Here is a 14,444-nt window from a genome sequence, read left to right on the forward strand (position 1 = left end):
GGGCAATGCTAGGGACCTGGATTAGCCCCAGCCCCAGCCCCAGGCAGGGGGGGGTGTGAAGTGTGTGGCAAGGATTCATGCCTTGAACGAAGGAAGACGGCAGAGGCCATAGACGGAAACCAGCACAGCGGTAACCACCCTTGGCTTGGCTCCGACACCCGCAGGAGGCGGCTGTCTCAGGGGTGACAACGGGAGAGACTTTTTCTGAGATCCCCCTCGGCTTGATCTTGCAGCCAGCACCTGTTGGACAGACCCAGCTGAGAAGGATGGACACCCGCTGCCCTTCTCCAGGGGTTAGCACAGCTGTACTGAGACACAGCTGGGCAGTGCCAGGGCTGATACCGCCCCTACCTCCAATGCTTGGAAAACACCCAGGGAGCCCACCCATGCGTCCGCCCAGGAAAGGACCCGCCTCGACAAATCCCAGGGCTGGGCACATTCGCCGCCAGCGGAAACAACTGGCATTGGCATCGTCGCAGCTTCTCAAGCGGCTGCGGGAGTCCAGCCGAGGAGCGCAGGGAGGGGAAATTACAGAGGCAGTAATGACAGGGTTTTGTTCTCATTAAGAGTTAATGGCAGGGGAAAGAGAGCAGCAGCCCGACATAATGAGCGCCTGCTGCTAGGTAGATTCAGAGGCATTTATCAAGCCCCAAGGCAGGCACAGGGAAGGCGGGCACGGCACGTGGGCTCCAGTGACGCTGTGCCAGCTGCAGCCAGGCACGGAGGATCCAGCATTAGGATCCAGGAGCTCCCCCTGCTACGCTCAGCTTAATCCCTGCCCAGAGGGCTCTCCGGCTCCTGCCAAAGACCGGCCCTCTGCAGCTTAAGGACCAAGCCGGGTCTGATTTCCTCCACTTTTACCAAAGGAGCTAGGTCCCAAAGCCCCTGCTTATTGCCCCTGGGAGAGTTATACCGCATGGAAGACTCCAAGTGCCGTAGGAAGCTCATCGTACCCAGCCCATGCCTGAGCGCTGTGTAAGACGGTCCAGTCCTTTGCCACGCAACGACCCAGCAAGCACGTGACGGCCGTTCTGCACTCAGAAACAGCCCAGTCTGCCCCGTGGTCCCTTCACACCATCCACGAGGCAAAGGATTGTCCCAGTCTGTTGCTGGTCAGTCGGGCAGGCTGCACCTGGCTGCAGCTTGGGTGTGCAAATGGAAGACCAAGGAGCAGCCCCAGGGGCTTGAAGGTGTATTATCTTGTACCACATTCAAGTCGGCTCTGCTGCACATACATGTGTATGCTAAGTCGACTTGAAAAAGTTAAGTCGGCTTAACCATCGGAAAGTTAGTACGTGTGTCCGCCCCCTTTGAGCTCAAGTCCCCCCAGAGCAGAGCCAGGGCTTTCAGCATGGCATTAAAACTAAATGGGAAGTGATTACTGCAAAGTCACGACGGCCTTCAAACCTGAGTCGATCCTCCTCCTTCGAGAGGGCTGTAAAACAAGCTCAGCTTGACGGTTTCAGCTTCAGACACCGGCAGAGAGAAACCCAGCGGTGACTGAAAAGGGCTCTGGGAACAGAAGCTAGACCTCAGCCTAGGCTGCAGGCTCTGCTCCTGCTAGGAGCTAGGAAATGGGCCAACACCGTGCTGCCAACAAAGGCTGCGCTAAGAAACCCAAGAATCAGGACTCATGGTAGAGGTGATCTCTTTTATTAGACCAATTAGATTTTTACAAAAAAGATTCTTTGATTGCAAGCTTTTTTGCAAATTAAAGAAATGTTGCAATGTAATGAAAATTAAATGAAATTAAATTGCAGTTAAATTCAATGAGATACATTGCAATGAAATTAACATTGCAATTAAATTCAATGAGATACATTGCAATGAAATTAACATTGCAATCAGAATTGCAGTTAAAGACCTTTTTTTTTTTGCAAAAATCTAGTTGGTCTAATAAAAGAGATCACCTCTATCACGAGTCCTGATTCCTTTTGCCTCTAGACTGATATGGCTATAACCTGGATACCTAAGAAACCCAAGCACTCACCCACAAGCACGTGCTCTGCCCTGAATGGGCCTGCTGTTGATGGGGGAAAGGCAGCGGTGTGGTGGAAGCAGTCACTGACACACCATCGATGAGCCATCGTAGTCTGGGTGACTTCAGGAAAAAGGGGGCTTGGCCATAACGGCTGGGGGACAGCGAACAAGGACAGGCCCAGCCCCTGAGGCCATGAGGAGGTAGCAGGTGGGAGAAGGGGACACACAGGTAGCCTACAACGTGGTATCACAAGTAAACCCTCAATTAAGCCGACCACCCCCGGCAGCACAGAAGCAGGGCAGGCTTGTGGAGAGGACGATAACCTGGGAGCCAGGGAGCCCTAGTTTCATCACTGAGCTGCCATTTAACCCCTGGAGGCTACTTCATCTCCCCTCACAGGCCTGTGCCTAAGTTTCCCCCACTAACCTGAGTGTGTAATTACTATCAGAGCCAGGGCTATCTCTTACTACGTGCACGTACAGCACCTGGCACTATGGGGTGCCAGTGCCTATTGGGACCTCTGCAACCAACAGCAATATACTAATATATTGTATAATTATACAGCGTAACTAATGAAGCCTTCTTGGGGCAAGGAAAAAATGCAAGGGGTTGTCCCAGCGCATCCAGAGCCCCTGGCGGAGTGTGCGACACATCTGCAATGGGATGCTCATTCATTTAACTCCCGGCCTAGACAGCACAAGAGCTCAGCTTGCTGGAGACGGGGAAAGCAAGGTGAAGCTGTGGCCAGCAGAAGCTGGGAGAACTGGTCTTAAGGAAGATGCAATTCCTTATTTTCATGGACCCTTCCTCACCAAAGGGCCTGAAGAAAACAGGGGGACACTGCGACCCGCCATGGAGAAGAGAAGCAGCTCCTTCCTTTATTGCAGGGCCGGAGAGGGAGTTTGCACCAAGAGCTCTAACAGGTCAAGAGGGGAATTTTACTGCACGATCGGCTTTTTCCTCCGGGGGTCTTCTTCCTTTCTAGCCCTCTTCTTTCCAGCAGCTGGTAGGGGAACCCAGGTCAGGAGGAAAGGGGTGTCAGCAGAAGTGTAAACAGTAAGCCACGGTCTTCCTGGAGCCATGCGCTCGTGCTGCAGAAACAAGGGAGGGGGAGAAAAGTGAGACGAGGCTGCCCCCTCCCGGCCATGCCTGAAAGAAAATCCACCCGCCCATCAGCAATGACAGGTCCAGCAATGACCTCGACAAATTGGAGGATTGGGCCAAAAGAAATCTCCTGAGGTTCAACAAGGACAAGTGCAAAGTCCTGCACTGAGGACGGAGCAATCCCCTGCACCGGTGCAGGCTGGGGGTGACGGGCTGGGCAGCAGCTCTGCAGAAAAGGACCTGGGGGGACAGGGGACAAGAAGCTGAACAGGAGCCAGCAGTGTGCCCTGGGTGCCAAGAAGGCTACTGGCATCCTGGGCTGCATTGGGAGAAGCGTTGCCAGCAAATCCAGTGATTCTTCCCCTCTGTTCAGCACTGGTGAGGCCACATCTGGAGTCCTGTGTCCAGTTGTGGGCCCCCACTACAGAAAGGATGTGGACACATTGGAAAGAGTCCAGCGGGGGGTGATGAAAATGGTTCAGGGGCTGGAGGACATGACTTATGAGGACAGACTGGGGAAACTGGGCTGATTTTGTCTGCAGAAGAGAAGACCGAGTGGGGACTGAACAGCAGCCTTCAGCTCCCTGCAGGGGGGTGCAAAGAGGATGGAGCTGGACTGGTCATAGACTCATAGAAGTCGGGTCAGAAGGGACCTTGCAGATCTTCAGGTCCGACCCCCTGCCTGGGCAGGAAGAAAACTGGGCTCAAGTGACCCCAGCCAGGTAGGCATCAAGCCGCTGCTTAAAGACCCCCAGGGTAGGAGCCAGCACCACTTCCCTTGAAAGTTGGTCCCAGATCCTAGCTGCCCTGACTGTGAAGTAGTTCCTACGGATGTCTAATCTAAACCTACTCTCCAACAACTTGTGGCCGTTATTCCTTGTTATCCCAGGGGGTGCTGGGGGAAACAAGGTCTCCCTCAAACCCTTCTGGTCCCCCCTAGTGAGTTTATAGACGGTCACCAGGTCCCCCCTCAGCCTTCTCTTGAGAAGGCTGAACAGGTTCAGGTCCCGTAGCCTCTCCTTGTAGGGCCTGCCCTGCTGCCCCCTGACCATGCAAGTGGCCTCCTCTGGCCCCTCTCCACGCTGTCCACATCCCTCCTGAAGTGCGGTGCCCAGAACTGGACGCAGTACTCCACCTGCGGCCTGATCAGTATCGCATAGAGGGGGAGGATCACCTCCTTGGCCCTACTTGAGATGCACCTGTGGATGCACGATAGGGTCCGGTTAGCCCTGCCGACCGTGACCTCACATTGTCGGCCCATGTTCATCTTGGAGTCAATGATGACTCCAAGATCCCTTTCTGCCTCTGTGCTCTCAAGAAGGGAGTTTCCCATCTTATAAGTGTGCTGCTGGTTGCTACTGCCCAAGTGCAGCACCCTGCACTTGTCAGTATTGAAACGCATCCTGTTTTTGTTAGCCCACCCCTGCAACCTATCCAGGTCTTTCTGCAGTCTCTCCCTCCCTGCTAACGTGCCCACCTCTCCCCACTGGTCTCAGTGGGGGCAGATGACAGAGCAAGGAGCAATGGACTTGGGTTGCAGCCAGGGAGGTTTAGGTTAGGGATTAGGAAGAATTTCCTCATGAGGAGGTAGTAAAATACTGAAACAGGTTACCGAGAGAGGTAGCGGGATCTCCATCCTTGGAGGTATTTAAGGCCCGGCTACACAAAACCTTGGCTGGGATGATATAGTTGGGGCTGGTCCTGCTTTGAACAGGGGCTTGGACTAGATGTGACCTCCTGAGCTCCCTTCCAACCTGAATTTTCTATGAGGATCCTTCAGCTGCATTTCTCTCAGAGGCTCCTTGGGCCACGAGCAGATAAAGGATTTCCTGAGGTGAGCGCGTACTTGAACTTAACAGCAGCAAACATGATGCTGATGATCTGCTCAGCACAGGCTTTCCGTGGCCAGGGCCCTGATCTAATAGGAGGGGACCTCACCTTCAGGTGTTGTGAGCACCTGCTTCTCCTGTTAACAGCCACCAGACACGTCAGAGCTCAGACAGTCTGCAAATCAGAGAGTCCTCCATACTCTCCTGCAGAGCAAGCAGGCATTGTTCCCATTTTATGGATGGGGAACTGAGGACCAGAGTAGAACGACCTGTCCAAGCTCCCACAGTTGATCAATGGTACGGGGCCAACTCAAAGGAGACCTTGGTTTCCAAATCTCCCCTGCCTACGGGCTCTTCTTTCCACACAACACTCAGGTCTGTTGGGATGCCACGGGATGTTACTGGTGACATCTGCTTCAAGCCAGGATTTTTCTTATTTTGTAAGAATCAGGGCTCGTCTTGAGTAGCAACGTTGCATGATTTAACACACCCCATGTGTAAGCCCCTACTTCCAGCCACGCAAGTGTCTAATAGATGCACTTAAACTGGCTTAATCCTCCATCTTAATCCAGGAATTGACTGATGCAAACCAAAAGGATCTGAGCAAGGGTTAAACGTTTAAGGCCATCTATGTTAGGACCTTGCACGGCTTGACCTGACTGGAATTTAAATCCCGTCTGTTAAAACAGTGCTGCTTGCTGAATACAAACAAGCCCTCCATCCAGCCGGCACATGCCAAGGTGCAAGGTTGGATACCGTCAGCGCAGCACGTGGTAGAAACAAATACAGTCGTCCCCAGCCCCTCCGGGTCTGTCTGGGAGAAACCCCCTCTTGCAGTAAGGGCGCTCAGTTCATGCCAACGAATGGCCTAACAAAGTGAGCATGCCACGGTGGTTTCCCAGACTAGATGGGAGGCGTGAGACCCACCGCAAGACCTCATTTCAATGAGACTATTTAAAGGTGAGTCACCTAGTGCTGCATCTCCTGCCCCTGGTGAGCTCCAGCCCTCCCTGAGGCTACAGATGTGACGACCAGCTGCAGGCTCCTTAGCTAACAAGCAACCCCCCTGGGCCAGCCAGTCCCCAGGTCCTTGTTCTGCTGAGTACATCCTCCCCTAGAGAGCTGCCTCTGCCCTGGGAACCGGCACGCTCGGCTGGCAGGGCTCTTCTGGTGTTTGTTTTCGGGGAGGGGCATTTTTGGCAAGCATGGATTCATCTGGGAGTGGGGCCGAGCTGGTGTTCTTGCAACCCCGACAAGAGCAGACCACTCAAAGCCTTGCTTGGCTCTTCCCACTAGCCAGAGAAAGAGTTATTTGGGTCCAGGGGGGTGGAAATAAAGGGCAGGGATATGAAGGGAGAAAGGGCACGAGAGTTGGTCATGACCTGGCCTCGTCTCCAGGTGCTGGCGGCAAAAATGAAGCTCCCTGTGCTCACCGGAGCCAGGTCAGGGAGTGCCTATGGTGCTTAGGATGGGGTGAAGATGCAGGGAAAGGTCAAGGCAAGTCGGACCTCTCCCCACCTCGACAGCTCCCTAAGCCCACCTTGCTAGCACCACAGCTCAGCTCTCCGTGTGGGACCACGCACCAGCCCTGTTCTCCCCTTGCACGACACCACTTCAGCCCCCCTGGGCACAACCGTGGTAGTCATGGACCAGACGAGAAGAGCCTCTTGGCACCAGACTGACCTTCCTGGCAGCACCGAGGAAGATGGACCCTCCAGGGTCACTTCTCCCCCAGGTAGTTGGTGGTCTTCCCGGTTTTCTTCAGTGTTTCTAGCAAGGTGTCGATGCTGTGCTCTGACTCAACGCACACCTTCTTGTTGGGCAGGTCGATGTCAAACTGGACGCCTGGGAGGGGGAGAAGAGACCCCAGAGATGAGGAGCCAAGTCCTCTCCAGGTCATGACCCCCCCACATAAAATAATCATAGACTCATAGGACATGAGGGTTGGATGGGACCTCCGGAGGTCGCATCTCGTCCAACCCCCTGCTCCAAGCAAGACCAGCCCCAACTGCATCATCCCAGACAAGAATCTGTCTTAAACACCTCCAAGGATGGAGACGCCACCACCTCTCTGGGTAACCCGTCCTAGTGCTTCACCACCCTCCTAGGGAAAGAATTTTTCCTAATATCTAACCTCGACTTCTCTTGCTGCAACTGGAGCCCATTGCTCCTTGTCCTGTCATCTGTCCCCACTGAGACCAGTCCAGCTCCATCCTCTTCGCAGCCCCCCTGCAGGGAGGTGAAGGCTGCTATTAGCACCCTCCAGTCTCTTTTGCAAACTGGTTTGGATGGAGCTGATCCTGCCTTAGGAGGGGACCTTCCTCTGAGCCGGGGGGTGCTTGCCCCCCTGCCTGGGCTCTAAACACTAGCCCAGCTGCCCATACCCCTGCATGCACTAGGTGCGCGGGGTGGCTGCAACCCGAACCCAAATCCGAATCCGCTCCGGCGTTACAAGTGGCTGCAGCCAGGCAGGAGGTGGAGGTGGAGCAGGCACAAAACTGGAGTGGGGGGCCCAAAACTGGACACAGGACTCCAGGCGTGGCCTCACCCGTACCGAATAGAGGGGAAGAATCACTTCCCTCCATTTGCTGGCAATGCTCCTACCGATGCAGCCCAGGATGCCCTTACCCTTCTTGGCAACACGGGCACACTGCTGACCCATCTCCATCTTCTTGTCCCCTGTCACCCCAGGTCCTTTTCTGCAGAGCTGCTGCCCAGCCCGTCACCCCCAGCCTGCACCGGTGCATGGGATTGCTTTGTCCGAAGTGCAGGACTTTGCATGTGTCCTAATTCAACCTCAGGAGATTTCTTTTGGCCCAATCCTCCAGTATGTTGAGGTCTCTCTGAATCTCCCTCTATTGCAATTCCCCTCAATTGCAGTTCTTTATTGCCTCTCCTCTCCCACGGTCTCTTCCCTTGCCTGAATCCCCACAACGCCTACCTATAGGAAGCAGGCACAGGCAGGCTTTTCTAGCATCTGTCACTGGAGGGTTGACCCCCTCAGCCTCCATCTCCTCCCCGAGTCTACTTGGGAAATGCTAGTGGGGAGGGGGGGCATTCTGCAATAATAAACCCTTTACAGGTGGGGAAACTGAGGCACACAGGCAAATATGGCCTTCCCCCAAAGTCAAATGGCAAAGCCCAGCTCCGTCCCTCTCACCACTAGACATCCTTGTCCCTTTGGTGCACAGATACATCCTTAGAAACAACTAGAAGTTCAAAGCAGCTGGCCAAGGGGAACAAGGGCTCGAGACTGAACACAGGAACTTGGTTTCTGTAGCAGCAGGGATCTCAAAAACAGCCAGGGCATGCATTTAATTAAAAACACTATCCCCAGAAACTGGGGATACCAGCTGACATGTGTTATTGGGGCCCCATATAAGTCCCATCAGGCAAGAAAGATGAGTAGCCAGGCTCCTTCCTGCTCCTTCCAAAGGCCTTCCTCACTCTCTGGTGCAGCAAGCTGCTACATCAGTGAGAGGCTCAGAGGGATGGACTGTCTCCCAGCTGGCAGGAACCAGAGTATTGTCTTGCTCTGCCTCCAGCGCAGCCGGCCAGAGAGAAGCATGCATGTGCAACCAGGCCCGGCGAGAGCCAGGTGTCCGGGCTGCATTTGCATTCGCCGCACATGCTCTCCACGGCATCGGGGCTGCCTCTGCTCATTGATTACCAGTTTCATGTGGCTCGTTTCTACCGGACTGCTGCCTGGTTTGCGGGGACCGCAGCCCGGCTCTCACGGTAAACACAGCTCGGCAGAAGGCTTCTGCACAACCAAACCACCCCAGGTCTTGCATACAGGATGAGGAGCCAGCCTGCACGTAGGAGCTGCAAGCTCTCTCCTTGCCGGGCTAGCTCTCCAGCTAAAGGCCCGGTCAGCTTGCATGAAGAACCGAAGCAGAACAGCTGAGAAAAGCCGCTGGCTTGGCAGGGCCCTCCCCTGAGCCAAGACGAAGGGGTGGGGTTGCTTTCTGGGAGCAGGAAGGAAAGCAGCCTCTTTGATCAGCGGGCTGGACAGGTCAACCTGCCCCTCTCGGGACCTTGCTGGGTCTGGCTGCAATCTGGGCTGGCGCTTGCACTGGGGCATCAGCGGCTTTTCCTCCTGCCCTCGGGACCAGGTCTGTAGCCCAAGCCAGTCCCGAGGCCCATAGCTGCCCTGCACTGCAAGAAGAGGAACTGGACTGGAATTTCCTGTTGTTGCGAGGCAGTTTTGCCCTCCTCCCCCACCGCTCTCAGGGTCACGGGAGTCTGCTGCAAGATTAATAATTAGTTACTGGCTCACCACCTGCCACGGCAGCAGAGTGAGGGGCAAGGTGAGTCTCTGGGGGATGCTACACCCACAGCACCCACTTCTGCACTCCTTCCCGAGCCCAAGGGGGATGCAGCCGGGCAGGGGTTACCCCAGGGCTGCCCCATTCCTCAGGCCTGGCGAGGGGATGTATTTTGGGGGTGGGCTCGATCTCCCAGGAGGGGTGCAGCAAGCAGGCTTTGAATACTGCCCTGCACCAGCTCCCATCCCCTTCTCCTTCTCCCTCTCTGTGTGAACACCTCCTACGGCTTCTGCTTCACACCTGGAGATGCTGATGTGCTTGGGCATGTTTCTCTATGCAGAGGATCCAGCAGGCTCCCTGGGGCCTCCTGGATGTGCCCAGGTAACAGGTTGAGGCTACCCTCAACCTCCTTCTGCACCGGCAAACCTGGTCCAGGGTGCCATTCGATGGAGAGTGCACACCAGGGAGGAGAGCAGGGACCTTGCACCAGCCTCTGCCAAGGAGAAGGGAGGAAGCAGAGGCTTGGCGCGAGGACTCCCGTTCCACGTGGCTCACTCGTCCCCTGGTACTTCTGCACCTGGCTGCTAGGCTGGGATGTAAATCATCATCAGCAGCAAGTTCGTTGCCACGCTTTGCAACCCGCCGCTGGCTCCCAGGCCTGGCGCAGTGCCACTCACCTCCCAGCTTATTCAGGACACGAGTGACCGCGTTGGAGCAGCCTTCGCAGGTCATGTCCACGAAGAACTCGTGCTTCTGAAACGAGGAGGAGGAGGAGAGGTTGGAGACGGCAATGAGGCCCGTTTTGCCTTGGGACTGCAGCTCACAGCGCAAGGCTGCTCCTCTCCAGAGAGGAGAGAGGAGAGCAAAACAGGCTCCTGCCGCAACCCCGCGGGGCACAACACGGGGACTCTCAGCATCGACCCAGGTTTCTGCACACCGTTCTCAAGCTTTTTAGGCTGGAGGCACCCCTCATCAGGCTTGCTAGAAAAGACCAGCTTTTCTTTTCACTCCTTTTCTGACTGCCCAAAACTGCTAGAGCCGTTCTTCTGTTGCAAAGGCCTCAGCAAAACCGCAGCAGGGCAGCACGGTTTTAGCACCATGAATTCCTACCGGAAAACTCTGGGTTTATCGTGCCAATCGTGTGCACGGCCAACTGCAACCCCACAACACCCCGAAAAGGATCTCAAGGCACCCCGGGTGCCACATCCCCGTGGCTGAGCGTCACTGCCCTAACATGATCGTGTTTTCGCACGCTCCTGTCTGCAACCACGTCTTGCCTCCTTTTAGGTAAGAGTTTTTGGGAAGGGACCCTGTTTTGCAGCTGAGCTGCAAGCCACGACTGCGGCTGCCGGTATACGTAACCGATAATCCCGCCCCTATACATGCACTGCACGGACCGATTGGGCACACTTAAACGGGACCCCGGCTGCCTGGTAGAGATGCCGGTAACAGCACAACTATTAAAAAGGAAAGCGGCCGGCTCTCCGCTCTCCCACACGGGCCGTCTGCTCACGATCGGGGATAATAACCGACTTTCCCACGACATCGCCCGGCCCGTTTCGAGGGAAAGCGTCTCGCCCTCGAAGCAGAGCCGAGCGCGTGGAGGCAGGACAAGGAGAGACACGGTGGCCCGGGGTCCGCTGAGCCCTGCGGGAAGTTGGGCAGGTCTGACGCTGCCTGGAGACCCCTCGGCGAGCGGCGGGGCGCCGAGCATCCTTCAAGCCATGGTGGGGCATCCTTCAAGCGAGGTCTGGGCACCTTTGGCATCGCTCGGGGCTAACGACGAGCCGCTGCTTCTGCCTCCTTAAGACTTGCCCCTGGGGCAGCTCCCAAAAGGATGCTTGCACGCCCTGGGGTCCGTCCTTGCACCCAACCCGTGGGCACCATCCTGGCAAGCTGGGGGGGGGGGGGTCCCGGGCACTGCCAGCCCCCAGCTGGTGGACGGGGGGGGGGATGCGCACCCCACCCAGGTCCGGATTCGGATCCGGATCGGGACCGGCGCAGGCACCCACCGGCATGGCTGCGGCGCGGCTCCGCGATGCAGCGGCAGCAGGATCCGGGCTCACGCAGGCCGCCGGGGCGGAGCCGGGGCCGGGGCAGAGCTCAGCCCGCTCCGCCTCCACTCCGCCTCCTGCCCGGCTGCAGCCGCGGGGACGCCGGAGCGGATTCGGATTCGGGCTGCTGCATGCAGCGCGCTGCGCCCGCTCCAGCCAAACCAGTGCGCCAAGGAGACCGGGGGGGCTGCAAAGAGCACGGAGCTGGGCTGGGCTGGGCTCAGTGGGGGCAGGCGCCAGAAGGAGCAATGGGCTCATCTTGCAGCAGGTTGGACATCAGGAGGGCGGTGAAGCGCTGGAGTCTGCGTGCTTGGAGGTGTTGAAGACCCACCTTGGCTGGGACGATGGAGTTGGGGCTGGTCCTGCCTGGACTAGGGAAGGGGGGGGGGACTCTTGAGGTCCCTTCCCACCCTCCTTTACTAAGATTCACCCCATGGGCAGACCTAGGATTTGGACAAATGGGTGCAGATGGCATGGCAGAGAGGGCAACCCTGTTTTTCTCCAGGGAAAGAGTAGCTAGAAACTTTAGTGATGGGCTCCGGGGGGGACTGCTATATTATCCCGCTGCAGAAGAAACTAAAAGCAATGTGCTACAGCGGAGATGAAGAGCATAGAGGAAGTTTAAAAGAAAACTCAAAACAACATCCTGAGTGCAGGGACAGGACCCTGTAGCCGGGAGCCTGCGGGTTTGAGTGCCAGCGGGAGCATTGGCACAGCTCAGTCGCAATCCCCACCTCTGAATAGCAGCAGAAAGGAAACCAATTCCTTCCCAGACCCATGTGGCAGCCCACAATGCCAATAGCCTGGGCAAAAGCACAGGCTGGGTCCACAGAGAAGCATCCCTTCCTCCCGAAATGGAGCTGTGGTGGGTGCGTGTGTTGGGAGGGGGGTGAATCAGGGAGGAGTTCCCTTCTGCAGCCTTCCTCTACATGTGGTGCATCTCTGCCCCTCTCTCCCGCCAGGCCAGGCTCAGCCACCTTCATTACATAAAAAGTGCATCCCCCTTTGGACGGCTCCGAACTGGCCTGGTGAAGTGGAATGGGTGTAAGTGCAATGGTTGAGGAACCGGGCTGTCCCGTACCCCGGACCTGCGCAGTATGTGTCCCCTGCCCACGCAACTGTCCCTCTAGGCCGTTCTGACGGCGGCGATTCCTCGGTGCCTGTCCCCCCGGGTCGTAGCTCCCGTAATGCCAACTCTCATGAAAAAAATCTCAAGACTCCTGTTTTCCAAGTCATATTAACTGTGACTCACGATCTCCTGATTAGAGAGAAAAAATCTCAGGGGTTTGTTTTCTTCTGGTCCGAGTAGAGAGCGCCAAGCTGGTAAGTCTATGGGGGGGAAAGAAAGGGGGGCAGATCAAGGACCCTTGCTCCCAAAACCACAGCCTCCCCATGCAACAGAGCCATGTGTGTATGTGTGTGTGTGTCCCTCACTCCCAAGCCACAGCCCCGCTGCTGCTTTCACTCCTGCCCTACAGCACCCCACATCCTGCCAAGGTGTACAGGGACACCCCCCCCCCCCCCGTTGGCTCCAAACCCCACCCAAACCTTCACAAATAACACCTCCCCCACATACACACACACACACACACTTCAAAACCAGCATCTCATGATTTACATTCCAAATCTCTTGATTTTTAAGAGTCTGTCTCTTGCTTTTTGACACTGGGGAGGTGGCAATACTGCAGCTCCCAGGAACACGGGGTTTCAGGAAAAGTAGGAAAGCCCCCACAGAAGTAGGGCAAACCGAGGGGAAAGACCGCAGCAAGTGTCAGGACAGCACGGGGGTTGCACGCGAGAGCGCTCGCTGCTCAGAACCACAGCAGCGCACGCCCTCAGAGGGAATCGCTGCACTCTCTGGTTCGAAAGAGGAGGAAAAGCCAACCGTGCAGTAGTTAACGTTGCTAGTGGGTGCGGGGGTGTTGCGTTACTGGTGCTTCCGGGAAAGACATGCCCACCGTGCAGCAAGAAGCAATACAACTAGTGTTTTTTGCAGTCACGCGGGTGGCAAGAACCATCCTAGGTTCATGAGCCACATCCGACGAGGCAGGATTTAGACCAAACTGCCCTTTATTTCACCCTGCTGAAAGCAAGTCTAATCTACACTATAAGTGAGCCCGCTCCCTGGGATGGAAGATATTTCATTAGCAGGTTGTGGGGGGTGGCGTGTGGTTCTTAGGTTTCATCTTGGCTGGAGGAACTTACCTCGGATAACCTGATAGCGCTGCAGGGCCTCACCCACTTACATATTTTTCCTCCCTTCCCCATGGGGGTAATGAGCCAGAGCTGGTAAAATTTTGGAAGAAAGGTAAGGGATTTTTTTTTCTTTTAAAGAAATAACAAAAGATTTCCACTCTTAATTAGGAAATGGATTAAAGCTGATGTCAAGTGTGCCTAATAATTACTAGGAATTTGATTGGGTTTGGGGGGGGGGTTGAATTTTTCCTAGCTAAAGTCTGCTGGGGAAAATAAAGTCTCATTTGAGTGTTGGGGGGTGAATTGGGGAGGGTCAAGGCAGCCATGTGAGCCAAAGAGGTTTGAAAGGCTGGTGATTCAGAAACTTTGCAGCTGGTTTGATGTGGATCCTTGGCAGCTGTGAGGGATTCAGTTTAGCACAGGCTGCCCTGCATAGCATGATTAAAGGGCTAATATCAGTGTGGGATACAAAGGTTGATGGGGGAGTGGGAAAGGGAAATGGCTGTGAAGATAAGGCTGGAGCTGGTTGCGTTAGGCTAGCTGGGAGGCATTGGCTGGGCTTTGTTTGGTTGCTTCGGCTCATGAGATTTAAGAGATTATAGGGGTGTTGTGTGGGGTGACAGTCTTGTCGATGCCCCATGTGAAGGGTCCGTGTCCCAGTCTTTGTAGGGACTCCCTTGCGGTCTCTGCTTGGTGGGGAGAAGCAGTCTGCTTTTGGCCCCTGTGTTTGCTTATCCCCCTGGAGAAGCGGAGCAGGGGAAGAGCGTGTGGGAGCTGGGTCCCAGGTGTGCGGGGGAGAGAGGTGTTTCCCGTGGGGGTGCAGAGATCCCAGGAAGGATGGAGCCGAGGCTGGGAAGAGCGGGGTCACTGCAGGACTGGAGTGAGGAGCGTCGGCAGAGCGGTGCGGGGGGCCTGGAGCAGGGATCAAAGGAGTGCAGTAGGTCAGGGTGGAAATATGTCGGCAGGGCTGCACGGAGGGGGAAGTCACAGGCAGCAGCTGTCTACTTCATGC

The 14,444-nt window shown here is 55.9% G+C and overlaps 1 protein-coding gene across 1 annotated transcript; it reads right to left on the reverse strand.

Annotated features, from left to right (window-relative positions):
* Positions 1–2,832: 2,832 nt before the first annotated feature.
* On the reverse strand, positions 2,833–11,294 carry ATOX1 (antioxidant 1 copper chaperone). The gene is made up of 4 exons (XM_006270387.3): positions 11,195–11,294; positions 9,860–9,935; positions 6,598–6,759; positions 2,833–3,072 (listed from the first exon to the last, which is right to left on the reverse strand). Exons 1-3 carry the CDS (start codon positions 11,198–11,200, stop codon positions 6,635–6,637), a joined length of 207 nt encoding a protein of 68 aa, XP_006270449.1. The 5' UTR covers positions 11,201–11,294; the 3' UTR covers positions 2,833–3,072; positions 6,598–6,634.
* Positions 11,295–14,444: the final 3,150 nt, after the last annotated feature.

Source organism: Alligator mississippiensis, chromosome 9 (genome assembly GCF_030867095.1).
Source record: "Alligator mississippiensis isolate rAllMis1 chromosome 9, rAllMis1, whole genome shotgun sequence".
NCBI lineage: Eukaryota > Metazoa > Chordata > Crocodylia > Alligatoridae > Alligator > Alligator mississippiensis.